The sequence below is a fragment of the Galleria mellonella genome, unplaced genomic scaffold (assembly GCF_026898425.1).
Source record: "Galleria mellonella isolate WM207_F2 unplaced genomic scaffold, CSIRO_AGI_GalMel_v1 utg1812, whole genome shotgun sequence".
NCBI lineage: Eukaryota > Metazoa > Arthropoda > Insecta > Lepidoptera > Pyralidae > Galleria > Galleria mellonella.
Genome location: NW_026442022.1, coordinates 710,969 through 736,074, shown reverse-complemented (window position 1 = coordinate 736,074; position 25,106 = coordinate 710,969). Strand labels below are relative to the sequence as shown.

The 25,106-nt window shown below is 33.9% G+C and overlaps 1 protein-coding gene across 1 annotated transcript; it reads left to right on the top strand.

The window, feature by feature from the left end:
* The first annotated feature begins 297 nt into the window (after window positions 1–297).
* Window positions 298–17,646, top strand: LOC113518848 (heterogeneous nuclear ribonucleoprotein H-like). Its single transcript, XM_026903860.3, has 8 exons — window positions 298–597; window positions 1,583–1,711; window positions 2,811–2,975; window positions 4,911–5,049; window positions 10,560–10,717; window positions 11,312–11,436; window positions 11,873–11,980; window positions 12,496–17,646. The coding sequence occupies exons 1-8, from the start codon at window positions 480–482 to the stop codon at window positions 12,604–12,606; spliced, it is 1,053 nt and encodes a 350-aa protein (XP_026759661.1). The 5' UTR covers window positions 298–479; the 3' UTR covers window positions 12,607–17,646.
* The last annotated feature ends 7,460 nt before the right edge of the window (window positions 17,647–25,106 follow it).

The window sequence follows — 25,106 nt, the reverse complement described above, 5'->3', positions numbered from 1 at the left end:
TCGTACTGTTTCAGACATTCGGATTAATTTATTATTATATCTACTTATACAACGTTGTAGAAACATTTTTTTTTCCTTTTGACAGTTTGTGTCATAAAAATCATCGATCACAAGATTTATGTACTTTAACCTAAGACTTTAACTTTGTGATAAATATTGATTGGTATTTACGGTTTTATGAAAATGTAACTTTTTCAATTACTTGTAATAAACAGACCATAATTTAACTCATCTATCTTGGTTACCCAAAGTTGAGAGTTTTATTATTTGCTGGTAACACAAACTTTTTTTTTAATTATTTTATTTATTAAATGGCGGCCAAGCTAAGTTGTCCTTCTATAACGCACATTTAATATTTTTATCCCTATCAAGGCGCTTCGAATTTGTTTTTAAACGCATCTTACATTTAAATTTATACGTAACAATAGTGAGCATATTTTCTAAAAAATTGTTCCAAATTATTCTAAGTGCAGTCAATCATGTTGGGATCCGGAGATAGTAGCCACATCATAAAACTACGCGGCTTGCCTTTCTCTACAACTGTTGAAAATGTTCTAGATTTTCTTAATGGCGTTAACGTTGTTAATGGCAAAGAAGGTAAGTTACATCAAGTAATTATATATAAGCCCTTTTATTCCGAATTCACTATAACCCTAGTAAGACATATTTTCCCTTTCTATTTATTATAATATATCTCTCAATTCGGTGTGCCTCCTGGCATAGGCCTCCTCCAGCTCTCTCCACTGAACTCTATCCTCCGCCACTTTACTCCAGTAAGGCCCTAAGGTTTGACGGATGTCGTCTATCCATCTTATTTTCGGACGCCCCTTTCTTCTAGTGTCTTCTCTTGGATACCATAAAGTTACTTGTCTGCTCCATTTATCAATTTTGTAACATAGCATATGTCCTGTCCAACCCCATTTTAAATGCTCTATATGAGTTATTATATCTGTAACTTTAGTTTTTCTTCTTATTTCAGAATTTCTGATTTTATCATTAATCATGGTGCTCAACATGCTCCTTTCCATTGCTCTTGTGTACTAGCTAATCTTACTCTTTGCTGGTGCCTTAGAGCCCATGATTCACAACCATATGTCATGCATCATTTCGCTTGATGTGCATGCTTAGATCTTTATTCTTCATTAAGTAATTTTTTTTTTTTTTTAAAACTAAAATTTCCCTGTCCATTGGCCTTCATTATTCAGAGTTATCCATTCGCGGTACTGATAAAATGATGTTAGAATTTGGAAAATAGAATATATGCATACTCACTCATCCATACATACACAGTCTTCATCTGTGAATAAATGACCATAATATAGCACAATTCCTAACCTTATTTTTAACCTTATTTCTATGTATTTATGATTAAGCAACATTACCACAACACCATTTAGATCAATATGCAGTGTTTTACAATAAGTATACTTGTATAAATGTATCGGTACTTGTAGTGTTCAGGACTAATTAAATTAATTTTAAATTTTCTGAATTTATCATACACTCCTGCCACAAGTTGAACTCATTTCTCTAACTACTGTATACTGTTCCTCTAGTTTACTTAATTATAACTTGTTTACAGGTATACACATGACAGAAGTGCGCCCAGGAAGACCCTCGGGAGAATGCTTTGTTGAAGTGGAAACTCAGGAAGATGTAGATGCTGCTCTCAAAAAGGACAAAGAAAATATGGGGAAAAGATATATTGAAGGTAATAATAATTAAATTCTCTTAATTTATGTAATTAAATTAGTATACTGTTCCGTGAAAAAAAATCATCATAATTTTGACAAAATCTTTATGATATCAATCAGTACAGGAGTAAAAAAAAAAAACAAAATATTAATTTTATTGTGATTTGAAAGTTCCAAGCTGTTTCTTTTTTGTGAAACACAAATATTTTCAATTGACTTCAAAAAAGAAGGTTTTCAATTAGTTTTTTTTTTTATGTTTTTTACTTTATAATTTTGTTAGTTGTAAACTGATTTGAAAATTTATCTTTTTTTATATGAAGGTTATACTTACAGATTGTTTCATAGAAATTTTAGCAAAATTGGTTTAATAATTTAGTTTTTATATCACAATAAATGGTTTTGTCACAAATAAAGACTTTATTTGTGACAAAACCACTTATTTATGGAATACACTTAACATAAACATGTTATGAATACACTTTTATGGAACACAATTTTATTTGTTTATATTTTTGTTTTATATGGCACTGTCTGGTTGTAAACATGGTTAACAAAGTCTATGGACGCGTATAACACCAGAGATGTCATGCACACATTGTAAACTCTTAAGAAACATTAATATGCCCTTTTTGAATAGACCATGCTGTTTGTTCCATGTAGTTTCATGTTTGTTATCTCAGAACTCCATCATAAACCAGCTAGCTTTTACCCACAACCTCATCAGTGTGACTGGAATATGTTTACTGATGTACTTGTTTAAGCATATCTTTGCAAGTACTAAGCCTTAAATCATATTTTATAATTTTTTGTTATGCAACTTAGAATGACAAACAAGCTGATGGCCCACCTGATGGCAAATGGTAACCGTCGTCTATAGACATGAGCAGTACCATGGAACATAACAGAGTATACTGTTTCGCCCATGATACCCCCCATGCATTGCCATTCCTGAGGACTCGGGTGTTATTCCTCTGTACTCTGTAAATTTAATTTAATGTACCCAATATCAAGTAAAAATGTTTTTAAGTTTATTGTATCCTACAATTACATATACATCTTTTCCATTTAATCCTTAATAATATATAAATATATTTTTATAAAATAATTTAATTTCAGTTTTCTCCACTGACCGGCAAGACATGGAGTGGGCTCTAAATGCTATGCGGCAAAATGAGAACGGATTTGGTGGCATACCCAATGTCACCGATGACATGGGAGTAGTCAAACTCCGTGGACTGCCATTTGGCTGCTCCAAGGATGAGATCATTCAATTCTTTGACGGTAAGAATATTTTCAATTTCAATAATAAAAATTTTGAAAAAAAAAATTATTAAACACAACTTTTGTTCCTTTTGGGGATAGTAAATTATCAGTGTATATAGCTTCACTGTGGTCATACTTAATTGATGAAATAAATTATAGGATTTAATATCAAACACTCATATTTGGAAGATATAATATTATAGAATTAAAGTTGTACACAGTATAACACATTTCTTTGTTATATATGAATAATTAAGGTGTTTTTCAAATTTACTGTTTCAGAATTGTAGTAATATGATCAATTTGATTTTTTTTCTGTCCAATACATAAATACACCGTTTCTGTATTGAAATTTTGCATGAGACCTGTTTGAGTAATTATTTATTGTATTTGATTGCAAAGAAGTGTTTATTCAATTTAAAATTAAAACATTATATATATATATATATATATATATATATATATATATATATATATATATATATATATATATATATATATATATATATATATATATATATAAAAAGATAAAACTATTATTTAACATTTAGCTAGATTCTAGGTAATTCTATTAAGTCCTATTGCCCATACCGAGAGTGAGTTTGTTTGTTAAGCTTTCATGTCTAAACCGCTGAATCAATTATGATGAATTTTGTTATAGAGATGGATGGGACCCTAGAGATGGTTGTAGGCTTTTCTCCTGGTCAGTAAATATATTTAGGTCACATAGACTAAGTCGCAGGTAAAAACTAGTAAAATGATGTTATTAATTACATACTTTAGTTGTTATGTATGCTTTTATACAAGACTGATGGACCATTCGTCCAAAGTCTGTCATTTCCTTAAGCCATAAAGCTTTTCAGATACCATAGATATCAGGATATCTTGATTTTATATATATATCTTCTGTTAATAAGAGTAGTGTTCTCAAATTCCTAATGGAGTACATTACTTGATAAAAATTATACATAAAATGCATCTGCTGAAACATTGATTGTGGATTAAAAAATAGGATTTTTTTATATATATTTCTATGAGAACGAATTAAATGAATTGTAAGTGAAGTTCATATCCTAACACTGGCAATGTCAGCATTTCCTGTTAAACTTTAAATACAAATTGTAATATTTCTGAATGATTAATATAATATTTTTTTTTATGTCATGTAATATTCTGAATTTCATTGATTCATCATCATTGACAGATAAAAATCAGCATTAATCATAAAATAAATAAAGTGTCTATTCCAAGTTTTTTATCTTATCTTTTATTCATGTATGGGGTCAGCTAAGCCATTGCACGTCGACCTATTAGGGTCTTTTGTGCTTCGACCCCTGCCTTATACCATCATTTTATAGATTCCATGTGTTACCTTTGGTATATCCCGCGGTTTAAAATATCTATAGTCCCTTGGCTCTGGATAAGTCGTTCCCAATAGACTCATATGCATATTTGACAATGAATCACAGTTGCACATCAGGTGTTCCAAAATTCTCACTGCATAATCTGCAGTGTGTCCGAAGATAGACCCATCTTGTATAGTATATGCTTTACTGGCATATGACCAGGTTAGGCACCCCTTACACCATTCCAAATACTATACTATTACTCTGCATAAAATTTCATGATTTCAGTGGTAGATTTTAAACATGGTTGATATTTTAGCTCACTGACAAATTTAACTGTTGAATTTCTTGCGGGCTCTTCTTAGCAGATAACAATATTCCGAGCCCAGTGATAGAATCATAAAGTGAGACGAATTAAAAGAGTTTGTAAACAAGTCTATTTTAATAAATATTATTTGAATGATCACTCAGAAATATGTAAAATTGACCGATTACACAGACATTGCCAGTATTGTGGTAGAAACATCTCGACTATAGACCACAGTGAAGTAGAACGGGTCACACAAATATCATAACCTGATCTTTATTTGCACGTCGGGTGGGGCAGGCCTGACTGTCGCCGTAGATGGGGTACACTTGCTATCCGACCACACGGGGCGGGCTTCGGGCGAGGCGTTCGTGCACTTCGTTGACAAGGAGAGCGCTCAGGAGGCTCTCCTCAGGGACAGGGAGAAAATAGGACACAGGTGGGGGGCCAGTTCCTTAATATGTGGTTTGTGGACGCCGTGGTGACAATCTTATTTGTAATGAATACTTCTTGTGGATGATTTGTACTCGCAAATTGAAATCTAGTTTTGTTTTTTTATATGCAGATATTGTCTTTGTATATATTATCAGTTGTGAATGGTGTATCAACTAAAATCAAAGTCGACTAAAGTCATATTTTTTTTATTTAGTTTGTCGATATATATAAACGTCATGTAGCGTTGCCAGATAGAATTTTTTTTTTCCTTTTTAAGTAAATTTTGGAGGAAAGTAACTCTTGAAAAAAGTAAAATGTGTTTGTAGAAATTTGGGTGTTTTTTTTTAATAGTTTTTTTTTTTAAATAATAGTAGTAATTTCTTTTTCTAATCTATACGATTCCCTTCATTTTTATGGCATCTGGTAACCCTGATGTCTCGTCAGTTAAGATTATCTATGAAATGAAATGAAATTTATTTGCTAGAAACATCTATAAGAATCTAATGTATTACCAGAGGGAGAATTTGTATAAAAGTCGATTGCTTGGGTACCTCTGTCCTATTCGTGTTTCAACCGTGAAGTAGCTGTGTTTCGGTTTGAAGGGTGGGATATGGTATGAATTTACAGGGTACAAAGGAATAACACCTGAGTCCTCAGGAATGGCAACGCATGGGGTGTATCATGGGCGAAACAGTATACTCTGTTATGTCATGGTACTGCTTATGTCTATAGGCAACGGTTACCACTTTCCATCAGGTGGGCCGTCAGCTTATTTGTCATTCTAAGTTGTATAAAAAAAAATCCTCAAGGTGTGTTGTTAATTTTTTTTTTATTTTATTGATTAATTTTTTTTTTTGATATACACTTAACAACTGGAATGTATACAGTCTTTATTCAATGATAATTTACATCTTTTTTTTTTTTAATGACATTTAGTTGTTATTATAAAAGTAATATACAATCTTAAGATGTCCACCGTGGGTGTTGCACATTCACAAACCACACCAATGTAATATTTGGTGTAGTGGGTGGGATATGTTTGGGATAAGGATTGTTTTGCTCTATGGTCTACAGAACAAAGACATAAAATTACGAGGGCTGGGCTTCACAAGTACCAGATTCGTGTCTTTATTAAATAAAAGAAATGACAAGTCTCCTTAAGTCGTGTCGTTATTAGCGTCTCGCAGTAAATATTGTCTAGTTCTGAAACTTATTGTGCGTTTAAGATTGCGTTCCACAAAAAAGAACCAATTGCAATAGTGGTAAAATCAAATATTTTTTATTTAAAAAGTCCAGTTATTTTAATTTAAAAAATAAACTACTGAACTGATCTTGATAAAATTTCTAGGGGATTCCTAGATAAATAAATAAATATTTTTTCGAATCGGTCCACGCATCTTCGAGTAATCGAGGAGCATACATAAAAAAATTTAAATTCTGACGAATTAAGAATCTCCACTTTTTTTTAAATCAATTAAACAAATGCAATTCAGTGCTGTTTTATAGTGTCTACAGCCAGTATAAATTTAAAATTTACATATTTTAGTATCAAAGACTATTCTAAAATTAATAATTGTTAACTTGTTTGTTTGTGTAAATGTCTATTCTTTATAGGTTTTGTTTTATCAGAAATCGTCATCATCATATCAGACTTTAACTGTCCGCTGCCGAACATAAGCCTCGTAGGTAGGTTTTGCCAGTAGTTGCCACGCTTGACAGGCGGATTAGCGACCGCAGTTAGGCTTTGGAGATGTTTTAAGAGGATGCTACTGCCCATCCTTCGCCCTCCCTTAGTCGCCTCTTACGACACCCACGGGAAAGGAATGGGGGGCCTTATTCTGTTATCAGAAATATTAGTATGTATTAAATATTCATTTACGTTATTGACGTTGGTATTGACATTGGATATTTGAATGACGCGTGCACTTCTGTTTCCGTTTTTCCTCTCTCTTCTCTAGACCATAGAGCCCAACCAATTATTGTTCTTCGAGTAAGGGAATAGTTTAATAAAAATTGGTTAAATTAATGCGCTTTTCTAATGCTACCGCAAATTACCACTTTATTGTATTTAGGTCATAAAAACCGCCGTAAAAGCTCCATTCTATTTCAAAACTTTCTCTTTTATTTCTTCGAAATTAATTAATCAAAAAGAAGTTACAATATTTTTTTTTTTCCAATTCATTGGGGGTTATTATATTATAAATTAATAAATTACTAAACAAGTGAGATCTCATGTCCCCCAACTGTATCTTAGAATAAATAAGCGAGATTTCTTATCCCCCCATCAATTATACTGAAATAAACCAGTGGCCTGTCCTGTTTCCTTTATCCTGTATATTCGATTAAACGAGTGAGATGTCCTATCTCCTTCGTTGGTATGTTAGGATAAAAGAGCGAGATCTCTTATCCCCTCCATCCACTATGTTGGAATAAATTAGTGAGATGTTCTATTCCCCTTCATCTGATATGTTAAAACAAATGAGCGAGATCACTTGTTCCCTCCATCCGGTATGTTGGAATAAACTAGGGGAATGTCTTGCCTCCTTTATCCTGTATATTGGATTAAATTTGTGACATGCCCTTTCCCCATTTATCTGGTATGTTAGAATAAATGAGATCTCTTGCCCCCTTAATAAATGTGTAAGATCTTTTATGCCCTTCATTTTATATATTAGAATAAATGAGTGATTTTTTTTTTTTTTAATTTCTCCATTCTGTATTTACATCTTATAAATAAACACATGATCCTGTATATTTATGGTTTAATAACCCCTATAATGGCGCGTTTAATAAGAAATAAAAAAATATGTCTTGTCTATGACCTAAACACAGTATTGTACAAGAGAGTATATGGTAGCATTTCAAAGTGCATACGTGATTGGATGTTGAGTTGTCGAAGGTATGGGCGGCGAGGGGCGCGGGGAGCGGGGCGAACGCCAGGGCCACGAAGCGGGGAAGACATGAAGATGTGGAACATTATATGTTTTTGTGGTATTTCTTATGAAAAGGTGTCGGTGTATTATTATATTTATAATTAATTACCTATTAGTTTTTAAGTATCGTGATATCTCTATTCTTTTTATGTATATCTTATTACACTTATCATATATAAGACAATATCTTGATTAATTCATAAAGCTAATGGATACATTTTCATAAAATTCGTCATAAGTTTCGTAAAATTTCAACAGTATATAGTTATATTTATATGTTGGTGTAATAAAATATACATTTCATAAAATTATTGGTGTAATTGTAGACATATAGTTTACATTTGTAATACTAGTACTGTTGGCAGTTTGAAAACATGACAATCCTATAGGCTATGGGTACCACTTTCCATCAGGTGGACTGCTTGCTTGTATACTGTCCGTTTCAAGTGTTGTATAAAATAATTATAACTCTTTAGTGGAAATAATATTTATATATGTACAACGGTTATAAAAATACTACAAAATATAAAAATAGAAATATTTAGTAGGCAAGTGATTGTTATTAGATTGTTTAATACATCGAAAAATCAAATTTGACAGTATTTAAAAATAAATGTTCTAAGGTTTACACGTTCCACGTTACATATTACACATTAAAACTAGAAAGGAAACATACATCTAATAAGTAATAATTAGCATTGCGTTCAATAAAAAAATCGACTTCAATTGTGGTAAAACCAACAGTTTTGATTTCAAAAATAAACTCCTGAACAGATTTTGATAAAATTGTCTATGCGTCTGATTTGTAAGTTTTATTTGCTTAACGTATGCTTATGTTTTACGCTGTTGCTAACTATAATTGGCTAGCATGTTGTAAATGTGTAATATGTATTGAATTTTGTAAAAAGCTGTTGTTATCCCAATTAAATTAAATTGTAACGTTTTAGATAAAAAAAAAAAACTAATCGGTTTGTAATTGATTATGATAACTGACAAACTACACTACGATTGTGACAAACCGTGTACATCATGAGTTCGATTATGGTAAATGACAAACTACACTACGATTGTGACAAACCGTGTACATCATGAGTTCGATTATGATAAATGACAAACTACACTACGATTGTGACAAACCGTGTACATCTATAAGTTATGATTATGATAAATGACACACTACACTACGATTGTGGCAAACCGTGTACATCCATAAGTTACGATTATGATAAATGACAAACTACACTACGATTGTGACAAACCGTGTACATTCGTAAGTTACGATTATGATAAATGACAAACTACACTACGATTGTGACAAACCGTGTACATACATAAGTTACGATTATGATAAATGACAAACTACACTACGATTGTGACAAACCGTGTACATTCGTAAGTTACGATTATGATAAATGACAAACTACACTACGATTGTGACAAACCGTGTACATCATGAGTTGCGATTATGATAAATGACAAACTACACTACGATTGTGACAAACCGTGTACATTCGTAAGTTACAATTATGATAAATGACAAACTACACTACGATTGTGACAAACCGTGTACATCATGAGTTGCGATTATGATAAATGACAAACTACACTACGATTGTGACAAACCGTGTACATTCGTAAGTTACGATTATGATAAATGACAAACTACACTACGATTGTGACAAACCGTGTACATTCGTAAGTTACGATTATGATAAATGACAAACTACACTACGATTGTGACAAACCGTGTACATCATGAGTTGCGATTATGATAAATGACAAACTACACTACGATTGTAACAAACCGTGTACATCCATAAGTTACGATTATGATAAATGACAAACTACACTACGATTGTGACAAACCGTGTACATTCATAAGTTATTAGAAATAAAATAGTAATAAGTTTTATAATTAGAATTACATGTAATCATTATTGTCTGATATATATATATATATATATATATATATATATATATATATATATATATATATATATATATATATATATATATATATATATATATATATTTAATCTATTTATTGTAGATTTTGGATATTATTGTTAATTTAATATTTTTTGTTTTATGTCACAAATATATGGATGTTTTCAGATAGGATCTAGTGGCGATAATATACGATTCACTCCTACTTTTCTAATTGAATATTGTAAATGCAGCAGTGAAGCATTCCAATTAATAAATTATTTGTTTATTTATTTAAACTAAATTGACCAATAAAATGTGGTACAAAATGAACAGTTAATGCTATAGGCATTCTCTACCAGTGAATCTTTAGGATGAATTAGTATGGCTGAATCGTGTAATATCGCTGTAAATGAGCATTTTAAAATTGTTTAGAATTAGAATGTAAGTTACAATTATACATAATGTCTATGTAAAACATTTATTTTTAGGATAGTTGCTCTTTTAACTCATATACGTGCCATGTATGAATACGACCTACATATATTAACATGTATATATAATTTTAAATTTAAATTATTCAAGTAGCTGTTTTTCACCATAGACATCAGCACCTGTATCTGTCAGTACCTGTAACGTGAGATGTCATTCACAGATACATAGAAGTGTTCCGGAGTTCAGCGGACGAGGTTCGCGCGTACAGCGCCCGAATGGAGGGCGGTTTCCGTAACAACCGCGGCTACAGACCCACGCCGTACGACAGGAATGATAGGTTCTCGGGACGGTACGGTGGCAGAGGAAACTTTGGCAGAGGTTAGTTCAGTGGTTTTTTAATACTATTTTCGTCTATAGACGATATAATATTACTGCGCGCATGGGACAGAGTTAATAATAAATACATGATTATAGTAACATATATACAACATACATACATATAACACATGGCCGTCTGATCCCGGCATACTCCTCGCGGTACTCCCTGGATCTTTTGGATATCATGGATTTTTTTTTATGGGTGAAAATGGTATGGTAACCCCACTTGCGCTAACAGGATACGCTGGCGGGGCACCAGTGAAGGGTGATAGATGAGTATAAAAACAGGCCAGTTAGCCCATCATGATGAATTCATCAGGAATTGACCATGATAGTTTCCAGGGGAATCGCGTGGAGGTCGACCAGGTTGGGTATATTTTTTTTAATGGGTGATAATGGAATGGTAACGGCTGCGCTATCGGGATACGTTGGCGGGGTACCAGTGAGGATGAAAAGGAAGGTCAGTTAGCCCATCGCGACGAACTCCACTAGAATTAATCACGACGGTTTCTAGGGGGAACCGCGTGGAGGTCAACCTCTTAGGGTGTATCAATTAGACCCCCATTACTAAAAATCTCTTCCCCCCGTACCCAGGTGGCGGTTTCGGCGGACGCGGTGGGTTCCGTAACCGCGGCGGTGGCGGCGGCGGCGGCGGCGGCTGTCACAGTGTACATATGCGCGGGCTGCCATTCAAAGCGACGCCACAGGATATAGCTTACGTGAGTAATAACCGTTTCTTCATTATAAGCTATCTATAAAATACAAATTTGCTCTTTTCTTTTTGCTCGTTGGTAATATAGCTTTGTATGGGTGAATTTCTCAAAACGTTTATGTAATTTTTGAGTTTATCAATTACAAACAAACATACAAATCAAATCTTTCCTCTATATAATATAGAAATTACAGGGTACAGAGGAATAACACCTGAGTCCTCAGGAATGGCAACGCATGGGGGGTATCATGGTCGAAACAGTATACTCTGTTATGTCCATGGTACTGCTCATGTCTATAGGCGACGGTTACCACTTTCCATCAGGTGGACCGTCAGCTTGTTTGCCATTCTAAGTTGTATAAAAAAATAACGCAGTAGATTCACCGTGGCACTTATTATTGAGTAGTCGGCTTAAAGTATCTCGTATTTATTGAATGTTGCAGTTCTTCAAACCAATCTGGCCAACGAACATCAATATATTGTACGACAACAGCGGGCGGCCATCCGGCGAGGCCGATGTCGAGTTCGAGTGCCACGAGGACGCCATGAGGGTCAGTTGTGCAATTGTCATCTATCTTTCTCTTTCATTCTAGTGCGGTGAAGAAATAAGAACTTACCAGATATGGAGTCGTTGTTTAAAAGTTTTTTACGTTTGTGATATTTTTAATTCCGCATATGCTGGCGGGGCACCGCATGGAGGACGACCTGATAGGAGGATGTATTGCTAGCAATGGGTCAGTTTTTTTAATGGATGATAATGGAATGGTAACCCCGACTGCGCTAACGATATACACTGGTGGGGCACCAGTGATGGATTGTCTAGGTGAGAATGAAAAGACAGGCCAGTTAGCCTATCGTGATTAATTCACCTGGAATTCAGCACGACGGTTTCGAGGGGGTCCACGTGGAGGTCGACCTGGATGGGCATATTGCTAACAATGGAACTGGTAGTCCGCATTACTAATAATTTAATATTTTAGTCATGTAAATTAAACTAGTAGTATTTACTCAAGTGAGTCATAAAGGTGCTAGAATATATGATTAAAATGCATTGCCATTGTTGCAGGCAATGCGCCGCGACAAGAACAACATGGATCACCGTTACATCGAGCTGTTCCTCAACTCGTCGCCCAGCGGCGGCTCCTTCAAGGCCAACCGGAACTTCAGAGATTACTGATCTACGAAATATGGACCTTATTTATAAGAGCATACGATAAATTGTAAAATACGTACATGTGACACTTGCAACGCTGCCCGCTCTCACTTTGGACGTAAAAATAGCTCAAACGATATTGACAGGTAGATACTAGTGTTGCTTAATAATTGATTGTCGATTAATTAATCGATACTGGATTATATAATATATAATCCAGAATTGATCTATAGATTTTATTTTTATACCACTGAGGTGGCAAATAAGTATACAGCCCACCTGATGGTAAGCAGTTACCGTAGCCTATAAACGTCTGCAGTACTAGGGGTGTTACACGCGCGTCGTTCACCCTAAAGAAACCTCTTTACTTCCCTTTTGAAGAACCCCATGCTGTAGTCTCTCGGCAGGGAGTTTATTCCTGATAAGCTGAGTGTTCGTGGGAGAAAACATCTCTGAATCCGCGTTGTACGCGACCATTTAGGCTGTAGGGTATGAGGGTGATATATTAAATAGTTTAAAATTCAAGCAATACCGTCAATAGTACCAATTGTATGGATTTCCATAATCCATTATATACATACATAGACGAGACGCTCGTTTTCTATTGCAGTAGGCAAAATTAATGGAACGCCAAATAATCTAAAATCGACTGTAACATTTTTTTTTAATGGGTGATAATGGAATGGTAACCCCGCCTACGCTATCGGTATACAATGACTGAATTCGTCAGGATGAGCTAATTGACCTGCCCTCATCCTTATCTGTCATTTCTCACTGGTGTTTCGCCAGTTTAAACCGATAGCGTTGGCGAGGTTACCATACCGTTATCACCCATTAAAAAAAATACCCAACGATTACTAGGCAACACTAGTAGGAAAAAAGACGTAGAACAGAACTATTCAAGTTAACCTCAAGTTATTTTGAATCCTTCTAATCTAAGTCTCCATTATTTCTTTTATTGTAATAAGTTTATTTTTAATTTACTCAGTATCGGTCGCTCCAAATCATTCGTATGAATCGACATTGTTTTTAAAATAGACTTTCTCGCAATATCTCGATTATATCGATAAATTAACTTGTTATTGATATTGTCTAAGATCATTTTAATTTATCGTAGCGCACCACGATATAGTACGATTTTACCGTCACGATATAATAGGGGAGCAAGGTTTGTGCGATTGTATGAAGTTGCTTCTAATTTCCCTCGACAATCCATACAATTGTATATACTTTGCTCACTTTTCTTCTAACTGATAAATCGGCAGATTTAAAAATATCAATACCGATTGAGATAGGAGACTTTGTCGATAAAATCGAAATAATACTATCGATTAAATGTCAACAAAAATATCTTGGGTGGCGCACACTTATTTTCCAATTTATTGTTATAAAATAGATACTAGAGAGATTTGATTTTGTCGGAAGCAATCCGATTACTGCTTCACGCAGCTTTTTATCTTTTAATATTTTTATTCGTCTAACATAACCTCGCTCTCAACTTTTATAAATAACTTGTAAACTATTTTACATGGGGTTTACAATCTAGTACTCAACTGATGTACTAACTTAATTTTTTTAAGTCGTGAGATTGTCACTGAAATGTTAAGGTTTTTATTTTAATTTTGAATTGATTAATATCAATTTGTATATTTGGGTTGAGTTCTTAAAAAAACTTCCATTTTTTACTACACAACGATGCCAAACAAATATACGGCCCGTCTGATGGTAAACGGGTATCAGGATTAATTGATAAGTAAACCCTAAGAAATGCAATATTATGGGTATCTAAGAGCCAACCTGATCATGGAGTCTGGGGTAGGCAGATTTATATTTTTTGATTTGTAGTTAACAATCTCCTGGCTTCATCATCAGGGCCTGGTAATGGTAACTGGATGTCTATGATCTAATAAAGCTTTGCTTTAAGTTTTTTTTTTTATATTTTAATTTTAAAATGACTGATTGGCCAATCAGTGACGTCAAATAATACCTGTAACCTAATATATTTATGAAATACAACATCATTTGTATTAGACTGGTAATGCTTGTTTTATTTGTATTTATCGCTATTAATCATTGTCATTTAATCAATCAATCATTCGATAATTTATTTGAATAAACAGGTACAGTTAAAAACTGTTTGAGTCTTATATAAGTGGAACGCTATGTTTTGCCACCATTGGACGTACAAATATTAATAAATTAATGTATGCTAGCAAATAAGCATTGAGATATTATTTCGAATTGAAATTTTTCATTTCTATTATAAGATAATACAGATTAAAGTTTTAAATAGATGCCAAAACTGCACACCGCTTATACTCTATATGTCAATTTTTGACCTTAAACGCAATAAAGCCTAATTTCATCGTCATATCAACCGTTAACTATCCACTGTTGAACATAGCACTCCCCCATAAGTGTTTTGCCAGTAAGTTGCCACGCTTGGCATATGTAAGTTGCCACGCTTGTAATATAATAGCAGTGGTATAATAAAAACAAAAATTACTACTGGTACCAAATGCACATTTTGGTAGTCAACAAAGCTAAATAAGAATGATAAAAAGGGTTATATATCAAATAAAATATCAATAAAAATATAATTTAAGTTTCATCAATAACTTCTTAATTGATGATATTACATTCAAACTTCCCACTCCCGTTTTACCCCTCTGGGGGTTGAATTTTCAAAATTCCCATCTTATTATTCATCTGCCCTATATAGTGAACCTCTGCAAAATTTCAAGATTCTAAATTCATCGGTTACTACTCTGCATTGATATATGAGTCGGTCAATCAAAAAAATTAGTATGTGGTGTCTCTAATAACTTTTTAATTAACCAGTCATATCATTATAACTTATTTCCAAAAGAAAACATTTAATTTACAAATTCTAATTTCTGATTTTATTGTTTTTAATAAATAGTTCTTCATTGGTTTCTCTTAAGCTAAAAACTTACATGTTTGAGAATTGTATTAAATGCAAGCAATTGAACGAGACCCATATTTTTTATCAATAAACGGGCTTTTGCTTTACCAGTATTACAGAGCTTGTTTTGATCACTTAGCAATTGGAGATGACGATATTGAGCACGCCACGATATCGTACGATTTTATCGTCACGATATAATATGGAGATGCTTTTAATTTGCCACAATGATATCGTGGAGGTGCGGGACAAAACACCTAAACTAGTGGTATCGTAGCAACAATGATATTCAATTGATCTAACCTAATTTAGTATAGTTTATTAGTATAGTATATTTCTTAGTAAAAGTATTAGATATCTATATTCTAGTAAGACTAACATAAACGACTTAAGTCAATTTATCTGATTGTTTTATGTACTTACATTGTTGTGTGCAGTGTTATAATGTTTATATCATATATTCTTATATAATTTTTTAATATTTTGAAACTGAATGTAGGTACTGTAAAATGCTAGTTTTTTTTTTTTTTTTTTACTATACGTACTGTACTATCATCGTGTATAAGAAATAATATGTACAAGAAGTGGTGATGATTGGTGATGTGTCGAGTCGGACTGTTTCGAGTAAGTAACTAACTCGAATTCCTAATAGGTACTCAGGTGTTCGAGTACTCAATATATCTATATAACGTAATATTACTGTGTATGTAAGTTAGAAATCGAGTACACTGTAATCGAATAGAGGTTTCGAGTACTTGTGTTACTCGAATTCTACTCGAATGTTTATCCTTTTCAATTTCTGCATTTTACTTATATTTTCCTTAAAGGAAATATTATACAACTGTATTTTCATAAAAGTAGACATCAAAAATAAAAATATTCGAGTACAAGTACTTGAGTTCTTGTCCGAGTTTTCGGACTCGAATCATATTCACTATATGCTTGTAACGAGTACGAAAAAACTCGAATAGCAAAAAGTGCCGACTCGGTATATCACTAGTGATAATGTAGTAGAAATCATTGCTGTCAAAATAACATATATCAAATGGAGCTTAATACAGAACAGAACATAAAATAGAAAAAATATCACGCAAACATTTAAGGAATCAAGACGAGAGTAATGGCCGTCGAATGCAAGAATATTTATTATTAAAAACCCGTTCAGAATCGAAGATGGTGTCGCGTAATATGCACACGGAAATACGAGCGAATGAGACACTTAACCGATTTTAAAAAAAGAATAAGGTTCTGTATTCGATGGATTTTTTTTGTTTGTTACCTCATAACTCCGTCAGTTGTAAACCTATTTGTAATTTGTTTTTATCTGAAAGGATGTACTACCAGATTGGTCCCTTGGGAATGTTATCAAAACCAATTTAGTAGTTTTTAAATCAAAATAACTCGATTTTTTTTATTGAAACAATTTTTCCACATTTCGTTATTTGTGGAAAACAATTTTAAATTATTGTATTTCTTTATAAAATTAGGGTATGATGAGGCTGACATATCCTTATAGGATAAAAACCTCTAAATAAAAAAAGATAAAAAAAATTTTAATTGTTTTAAAAATATCTTACAGTCATCAATACTATCGGAATTGAATTGAATTTTTCAATAGAAAATTTTTAATATTATAAATAAATTAATCTTAAAATTTTATACCCATATAAATTATTCGGCAATAAGTAAAAATGTTCTTGCGTTCGGCCATGTTCTTTTTTTATAATCACGTTCTAAAATTAGTACTTAGGGAATTGATAAGTGAATGCTATACCGCAGTAACAGTACTTCCTTGTTTGGTGCCCATTTACCAACTGAAACACGCGTACGATGTTTCTATACTGAAATAGACATATTTGTAATACGTACTTATTTTACTCAAAACTACCTCTATATGTTTGAATTGTCAAAGAATTATATAAAATATTTTATATAGGACGTTCCTAGAATTAAATATGCCATTATATATCGTATATAGTTACGTAGTATTCGAAGTATCAACAATTATTGTAGTGTATCCCATGTTAGGAGGAATTATATCGCTTTAGTAAAATTATATGTATCTTTTATACACATTTCATATTTGACGAGAACTGTACAAATGAGTTACAGAGATGAAATAAAATTTTACTTGTATATCTATGTGTTTTTTTTTTTATTATCCAACAGTATCGTCTAATTTTATGAGTAAGTATTAGTCGAAAATGGCCGTGTGTGCCCCAACATAGAATAGGCCACCCCTTCCTTACCCGTGGGTGTCGTAAGAAGGAACTAAAGGGCGAGGGATGGGCAGCAGCGTGTCTTTCAACCCTTAAAAGCCTGATTTTTTAAATCAAATTAAAAAATATATAAATGTACCCTTTACTGTGTTTACTAATGGGGGAAAAATAGTAAAAAAATCAAAACGATATTTTTATATATTTATTTTGAAAAAAAAACCTTTGGTAACATGTAAACAGCCAAATATTAAAATAAAATCGATTGTAGGCGCCCAATGCGATTTATAATCCCGGTATCAAATTTGAAACTTCAGGTATTTAAGGGTTAAAACATTAAAGCCTAACTGCGGTTGCCAATCCGCCTGCCAAGCGTGGTAACTACTGGTAAATCTCCATTTATGGGGAAAGCTTATGTCCAGCAGTGGACAGTTAAAGGCTGATATAATAATTATGATTAATCAAAAAACATAGATATACGGGACCCTCCTATACCAAGCCACACTACATTAGTTTCAGAATTTGTTTCGGTTTGATGGGTGGGATATGGCGTGAATTTACTGGGTACAGAGGAATAACTAAATAAATATTACAACGGGCGTTACTCGCCAAATTAGACGCTGATTTTGGTAGTTCTTATATGACATATAAATTAAATTAAGACTAGCGACACGCCCCGGCATCGCACGTATGCAATGCTGATACTAAATAGCGTCGCCGGTCCTCCATTACATGACATTACGACATTACATTAGAAACCTCTAAAATTATCAGTGTTCCTTTACAATATTATGCATGTACTATGCATATAAACCTTCCTCTTGAATCACTCTATCTATTCAAAGAAACCGCATCAAAATCCGTTGCGTAGTTTTAAAGATCTTACCTTAAGGTTATCGTGAAAAGATTGCTCTCAGCAATAACACCGCCTTACTGTACTAATACAATTGTATCGTTATATTTATTAATTGTATTGCTTATTACCTATATTGTATAATGCAAATAAAGTGTACTCATTCATTCATTATGTTTCTGGCAAATAAAATAATATTATTATAAAAGATCAGATCGAAAAGTTGAAGTAAAATGGTTACTAACCTAAGAATAATTGGTAAAAACCGTGATATAATTGGTATTTATTCCTTTATCCGTTCCTTAGATTATACAGATAGAGTGTCTCCATAGAAATGCTTCGAGAAATAGGTCAACTGTTTAATACAATTTTGCGTGATAAATAGTTATGAGTGATTCCTTTATAACTTCTATATTTATTTTGTCTTATAAATTCTGCATCTTTTTAATGCGTAAACACTCATTTTATTTATTAAATAATACGTCAATATACATTTTATGCGTAAATATATAAAATAGTGTGGTGTAAAATTTGCGAGAGGGCGAGGGATGGGCAGCAGCGTCCCTGTTAAAACATCTCTAAAAGCCTAACTGCGGTTGCCAACCCGCTTGCCAAGCGTGGCAACTACTGGCAAAACTCCCTTTATAGGAAAAGCTCATGTTCAGCAGTGGACAACGGTTAAATTAATAATAATAATATAAAATACTGATAAAAAAAAGATTCAGCTAATTTGATAATTAGCTGATAAAAAATTGAACGTATTTTTTTTGAGGATGCCCTATCTATATAAGCTATGGTCCATATCTATAACATGGCAAATCGTCACAGTATATTCTGTGATATACATGGCACTTCTCATGTTAATATCATATAATAATGTTAATCAACTTGTAAATATAAAATAAGTACCTATACAGAAATGGTAATTCGAATTCGTTTCAATCCAAATTACTTATACTCGCAGATATTTGTGTATGTGGGTAGATACATATATCAAACAAAGACGTGTTTGTTTGTTCACTTATGGACACCTTTCCATCATTGGACCCCTGAAATCAAGCCGCAATAAAACTAAGCTCACCAAATATATCATGAGCGATCATTAGCGAGGCACTTGCGGACGTGGTTGGAGGCATAAGCGGCGAGCGGGCGATTAAAGTAAAATGTATAAAGCGAAAAAAAGTAAAAACAACAAAGTTTTTTTTTTTCCAAATTTTGGGTTTATTGTTATATAATTCGCAATTATTACAGTTATATCGAATCTAATGATTTTATAAAATGTTCGTAATTAGGCGTACCTCTTGACCTCGTCCAGCTGTCTCCATTGTTCTCTATTTCTATCTACATATATGTGAAATGAAATAAAATCTATTAGTCCAGTCGGTCGTGGCAAGGCAAAAATATAATATTTTGCTAATCTAGCGGAAGATGCTCAGACGCAATGCTCACACTAATATAAATAAGTAGTTACTGAGAATAATTTTCAGTTTTATGTTTTCCCTCTTAATAAAATAAAAAATATTACAGTACTACATAATTGTATACTGAACCATGTCGTTTCATTTGAGATTTCAAGAAGTATGCAATTGGTAGATCGCACTGGGTTTCGTTAGTAAACAGTAGATCTTGGGTCTAGTCAAGTCGGCTACCCCTGCTTTAGACTGCATTTTGAATAATATTATTATAAAATCAAGATTAAAAAATACATATAAAGATGCATTTATCACAGGTATACTCACTCACCAGTTACGTTTACGTTTTACGCTAGCCTTTCAATATAAAAAGACAACTTTTAGAAATAGTTTATAGAACTAGAAATAGTGCAAGGTCTACATGCAAGATATATGTATATAATTGCTACTCTCCAACCAAAGGTTGCCCATTGTTTTCTCAGTGTGATCATTTCTTGTAATTGTTTGTATCTATAATAAGTTTACTATTGTAATCTTTTGAAGGAAACTATAAAGAGTATCTATCTATCTAATTATCTATGTAATAACAGCGTTTATATCTGAACATAAAATTATAAGAAATATTGGGTTTTATCTATAATGTTTAAAGATCCTGTTTTACCAAATATAATGATATTTTCTAAAGATCTATAGTTTGTATCAATTTAAGAGATGGGTTTTACTTTATGTATTATGAGTGGGGCCAGTACACCGCTCAGCGCTCGTGGCCGGCAGCGGCGGCGGCTGTCGGTTGGACCGCGGGGCGCCGCCGGCGGCGGGCCGGCGCGGCAGCCCGGCACCGCCGCTCGCAAACAAGTAGGCGCCGCGACACCAGCGCGCCGTCGCCCGCGCCGCCGCCACCCGCCACGACTCGTGTCTTGCACCACTGATGTCATAGGTGTAAATGTTACTCTATCCACTGATTTTTATTTGTAAACAATATATTTAGATATCTGAGGGCCTACCATGAAGTATTTTCCGAAATTTCGGGGACGAACGAAACAGAAATTTGATGTTAAAATTACATAATACATGCCGTTAAAATTATTAAAAAGTTTAAAATATCATTCCTTTAGACTATTAGAATAGGATTTATGATGAACGAAATGTTAAGCTCCATTTACTGGGTCGATTTTGATACGAACAAAAACACGAAATTAAACCCGAAATTTTGGAATTTCATTTCATGGTAGACCACCTGATTACGGAGTGGTAGCGAAACCTGCATAAGAATAGTAGATCTAAATAGTAATTCCGTCTTATATCGTGAATTGCTTTAGTTGTATGTTCACTTTTACTAACATAGTTTGTAAGGAAATTGTTACTAAGAAAATGCACCAAATTGTAGCCTGAAATAAAAATGATTGTATTTTATATTAACCTGTGTCCAACAAGAATGGAAAGCAATTATGTTACCCAAATGGTTGGCCATCAGTTTGATCTCTAGACATAAAAAAATCATCAATATAAAACAATAATGATAGTTTTGGCGTGACACGTCGCCGACCGGCCACGACGGGACGCGTCCGGACGGCGACCCAGCGCCAGGATGCAACCGGCAAACAGACTGGACTAATCAAAAACCTAATTATGTCATCTGCTTGGAATGTCCTGTGATTAAAGTAAAATTGGGAGTCTCGTGAGTTTTTTATTTTGTTTTTAATATACACTAATTTTGTTTTTAGTATACCAGAGGGAGACTTTGTACAAAAGACGTGTGCTTGGGTACCTCTGTCCTATTCGTGTTTCTACCGTGAAGCAGTTGTGTTTGCATGGCTGTGTTTCAGTTTGAAGTGGTTGGAATTATAATTTAAATAAGATGCCTGACATTATATTATTTTATTTTGTATTTTTTTTTTTTTTATATCAACAGTTGTTTTTATATAAGGAGTTGTGTTTGCATGGCTGTGTTTCGGTTTGAAGGGTGGGATATGACGTGAATTTACAGGTTACAGAGGAATAACACCTGAATCCTCAGGAATGGCAGCGCATGGGGGGTATCATGGGCGAAATCGTATACTTTGTTATGTCCATGGTATTGCTTATGTCTATAGGCGACTGTTACCACTTTCCATCAGGTGGGCCGTCAGCTTGTTTGCCATTCTAAGTTGTATAAGAAAAAGGGCACCGAGACCACTGGCAACGTAGGGAATACCAAAGGCATCACAGTGCATTCTAAGAATTCTATAGGGCTGTTCATATCTATAGGTAACGTCAGTTTGTTAGCCATTAAAAAAAAAACAATGCACGTATGCATCGTTTAATATGTAATTTTATATTTTATTGTGAGCGGACTAAGACTGCACAAAATATGTTTCTTATGGGACTTAAAAATGTTAGAAAATTAATTAATAAATAAAGGGAATATTTGTTCGCAGACAAAATGATAATTATTAACACAAGGTTAAAGTTTAAGGGGCACACTTAGAGTGAAATTTTCAAAAAAACGCATTTTTTTTTTCTTCTTCTTCTTGAGCTTCTTTAGCTCAACAACCACTTTTTGAGGAAGAGGAAGGTGAATTATATGGGCCTGGAATAGCAGATTGGGTGTAAGTATGATTTTAATCCATTTATAACAGTGAAAACGATCATTTTATCTTTAAACGCGTTTTTCTCGAAACAGCATTTTTCGAATTTGCTGGAGTGATTACTCGGAGACAAATGATCCGATCGCTATCAAATTTTTTTTGCATCTCCTCTATATAGTTCTCCATACGATGACCCTCCAGTTTTTTGATCTGATCAAAAATCGAATATTGGCAGGCCAAAAACGACCAAAATTTTGGGAAAAATGTAACTTTTTTTTTCAACATGCCGCCATTTTGTAAATTTTTTATTTTTTTGTTCGCTCGAGGGTCATCGTAGAGACAATATGTTTTAGTTTAACGAGAATTTTTTTTTAGGTTTTATCAACGGAGAAGGCTGCAATCACTCCAGCAGTGGAGGACCTTTTTTTTTTGACGCCGCCGGAGATCGCGTGTCATTTCAAAAATATTTAATATTTTATTTCAAAAATTTTACTGTGTATTCTCAAAACATGTATAAATATACCCTCAAAATTTTAAATAGATGGATTCACTAGTTTTTTTTTTAATTCCCAAAAATGGCCTTTTTTTAGGTTGTCACACTAGGTGTGCCCCTTAATTACTACCATGCACGTCTACAAGGTTCTTTAGTAATTGACATAGTATTATATTATCTGTGGTATCGGGAATAGAAAATTTTGCATGGCACGTTGTTTTTTTTACAACATAGGGAGCAAACGAGCGTGCGGCTCACCTGATGGTAAGTGACTGTCACCGTCAATGATCATCCACAACACCAACGGCATTGCAGGTGTGCTGCCGGCCTTTTAAAAAGAAATATACTCTTGACGGTTTAACTTTAATTTATTTGTCTTAAGCATAATAATTTCCAAAAATGTATATCTATATTTATTTATTTATAGGATCACCAACATAAGATACAGCGAAACATTTCAATACAATACACTGGTAGATTAGATCTAACTGTTCTTACATTTATAGGCGACCACAGCGTGCCTTGTGTTTGATAAACATTAAAATATAATTAAATTATTAAATAACATTAAATAAGTAAAAATATAAAAAAATATATTCACGCCAAGTGCCTTGTGGGATAGACAGAGAGAACCGAATGCTAAAGATGTAATATTCTTACATTATCTCTTGCTTCCTCCAATAACTCGTCTTACGTACGTTCGGAGACCCTTCACTCCATCTTTAGATAGAATATGGTTTATGTGATTCTGATTTGAATTTTGTATTGTAGCCTAATAATATCTATTGTTTTTGGGGTGGGGGAAGGGGGGGAGAGATTCTTAGTAACGGGGTGTAATAACTCCATTAATATACCTTATTAGATTGACCCCCACGCGATTCTATTGTAGTTAATTCTTGCTGAATCCGTCACAATCTGCCAACTAACCTGCTTTCAGTCTCACCTATCACTAGTGCCTCGTCAGCGGGGGGAAAGGGATTGTTAGTAACGTGGTCTAATAGCAACATTGCTAGCAATATACCCTCTCAGGTCGACCTCCACGCGGTTCCCCCTGAAAACCATCATTATTAATTCTTGTCGAATTCATGATGGTGGGCCCAAAAGACCTGCATTTATTGTTACCTATCATCTTCCACTGGTGCCTCGACGGTGCATACCGATAGCGTGGGCGAAGTTACCATTTCATTTTTACCCATTGATAAAAAAATGCCTCGTCAGCATATAACGACAGTGCTGGTGAGATTACCACTCCATTATCACCCCATTAAAAAAAATGTTTATAGTCGGCTACTATATATGTATATCGAATTCCAGTCAACATTTTTAAATTTATGTTTAGGTCATATAAAATGATTTGCACTTGCTTTGTAGTTCTAAAAACATTTAAAATTATGACAAAAACCTACCTTCAAAATGAAAACAATGTAGAAACTATTAGATACTATTAAATACCAGAGGGCGTCCTATACAAGTAACAGATGTTTTTTAATTAATGTCGCCTATAGACATGAGCAGTACCATGGACATAACAGAGTATACTGTTTCGCCCATGATACACCCCAAGCGTTGCCATTCCTGAGGACTCAGGTGTTATTCACCTGTACCCTGTAAATTCACGCCATATTCCACCCTTCAAACCGAAACACAGCCATGCACACACAACTGCGTATCTCCTCACTTTCAGGGCACTTCCCTCGATAAAAAGTCAAGTCTAGGAATTCTGGGCGTTGATATATCTTGCGACGTCCAGTTTTGCGGTCATCTGGAGGAGAAGGCTAAGATAGCTTCCAAAAAGTTAGGAGTGCTCAATAGGGTGAGACGATATTTCATGCCAGAACACCGCCTGAAATTATATAAAGCCCAAGTCAGGCCGCATATGGAATACTGTTCTCACCTGTGGGCAGGAGCGCCACAGTACCAACTCCTTCCGTTAGACCGCATTCAAAGTCGGGCGGCTCGAATTATCGATAGTCAACGCCTTACTGTCCGACTTGACCCATTGAAACTGCGCAGAGATGTTGCATCTCTGTGCATCTTCTACCGAATTTATCATGGGG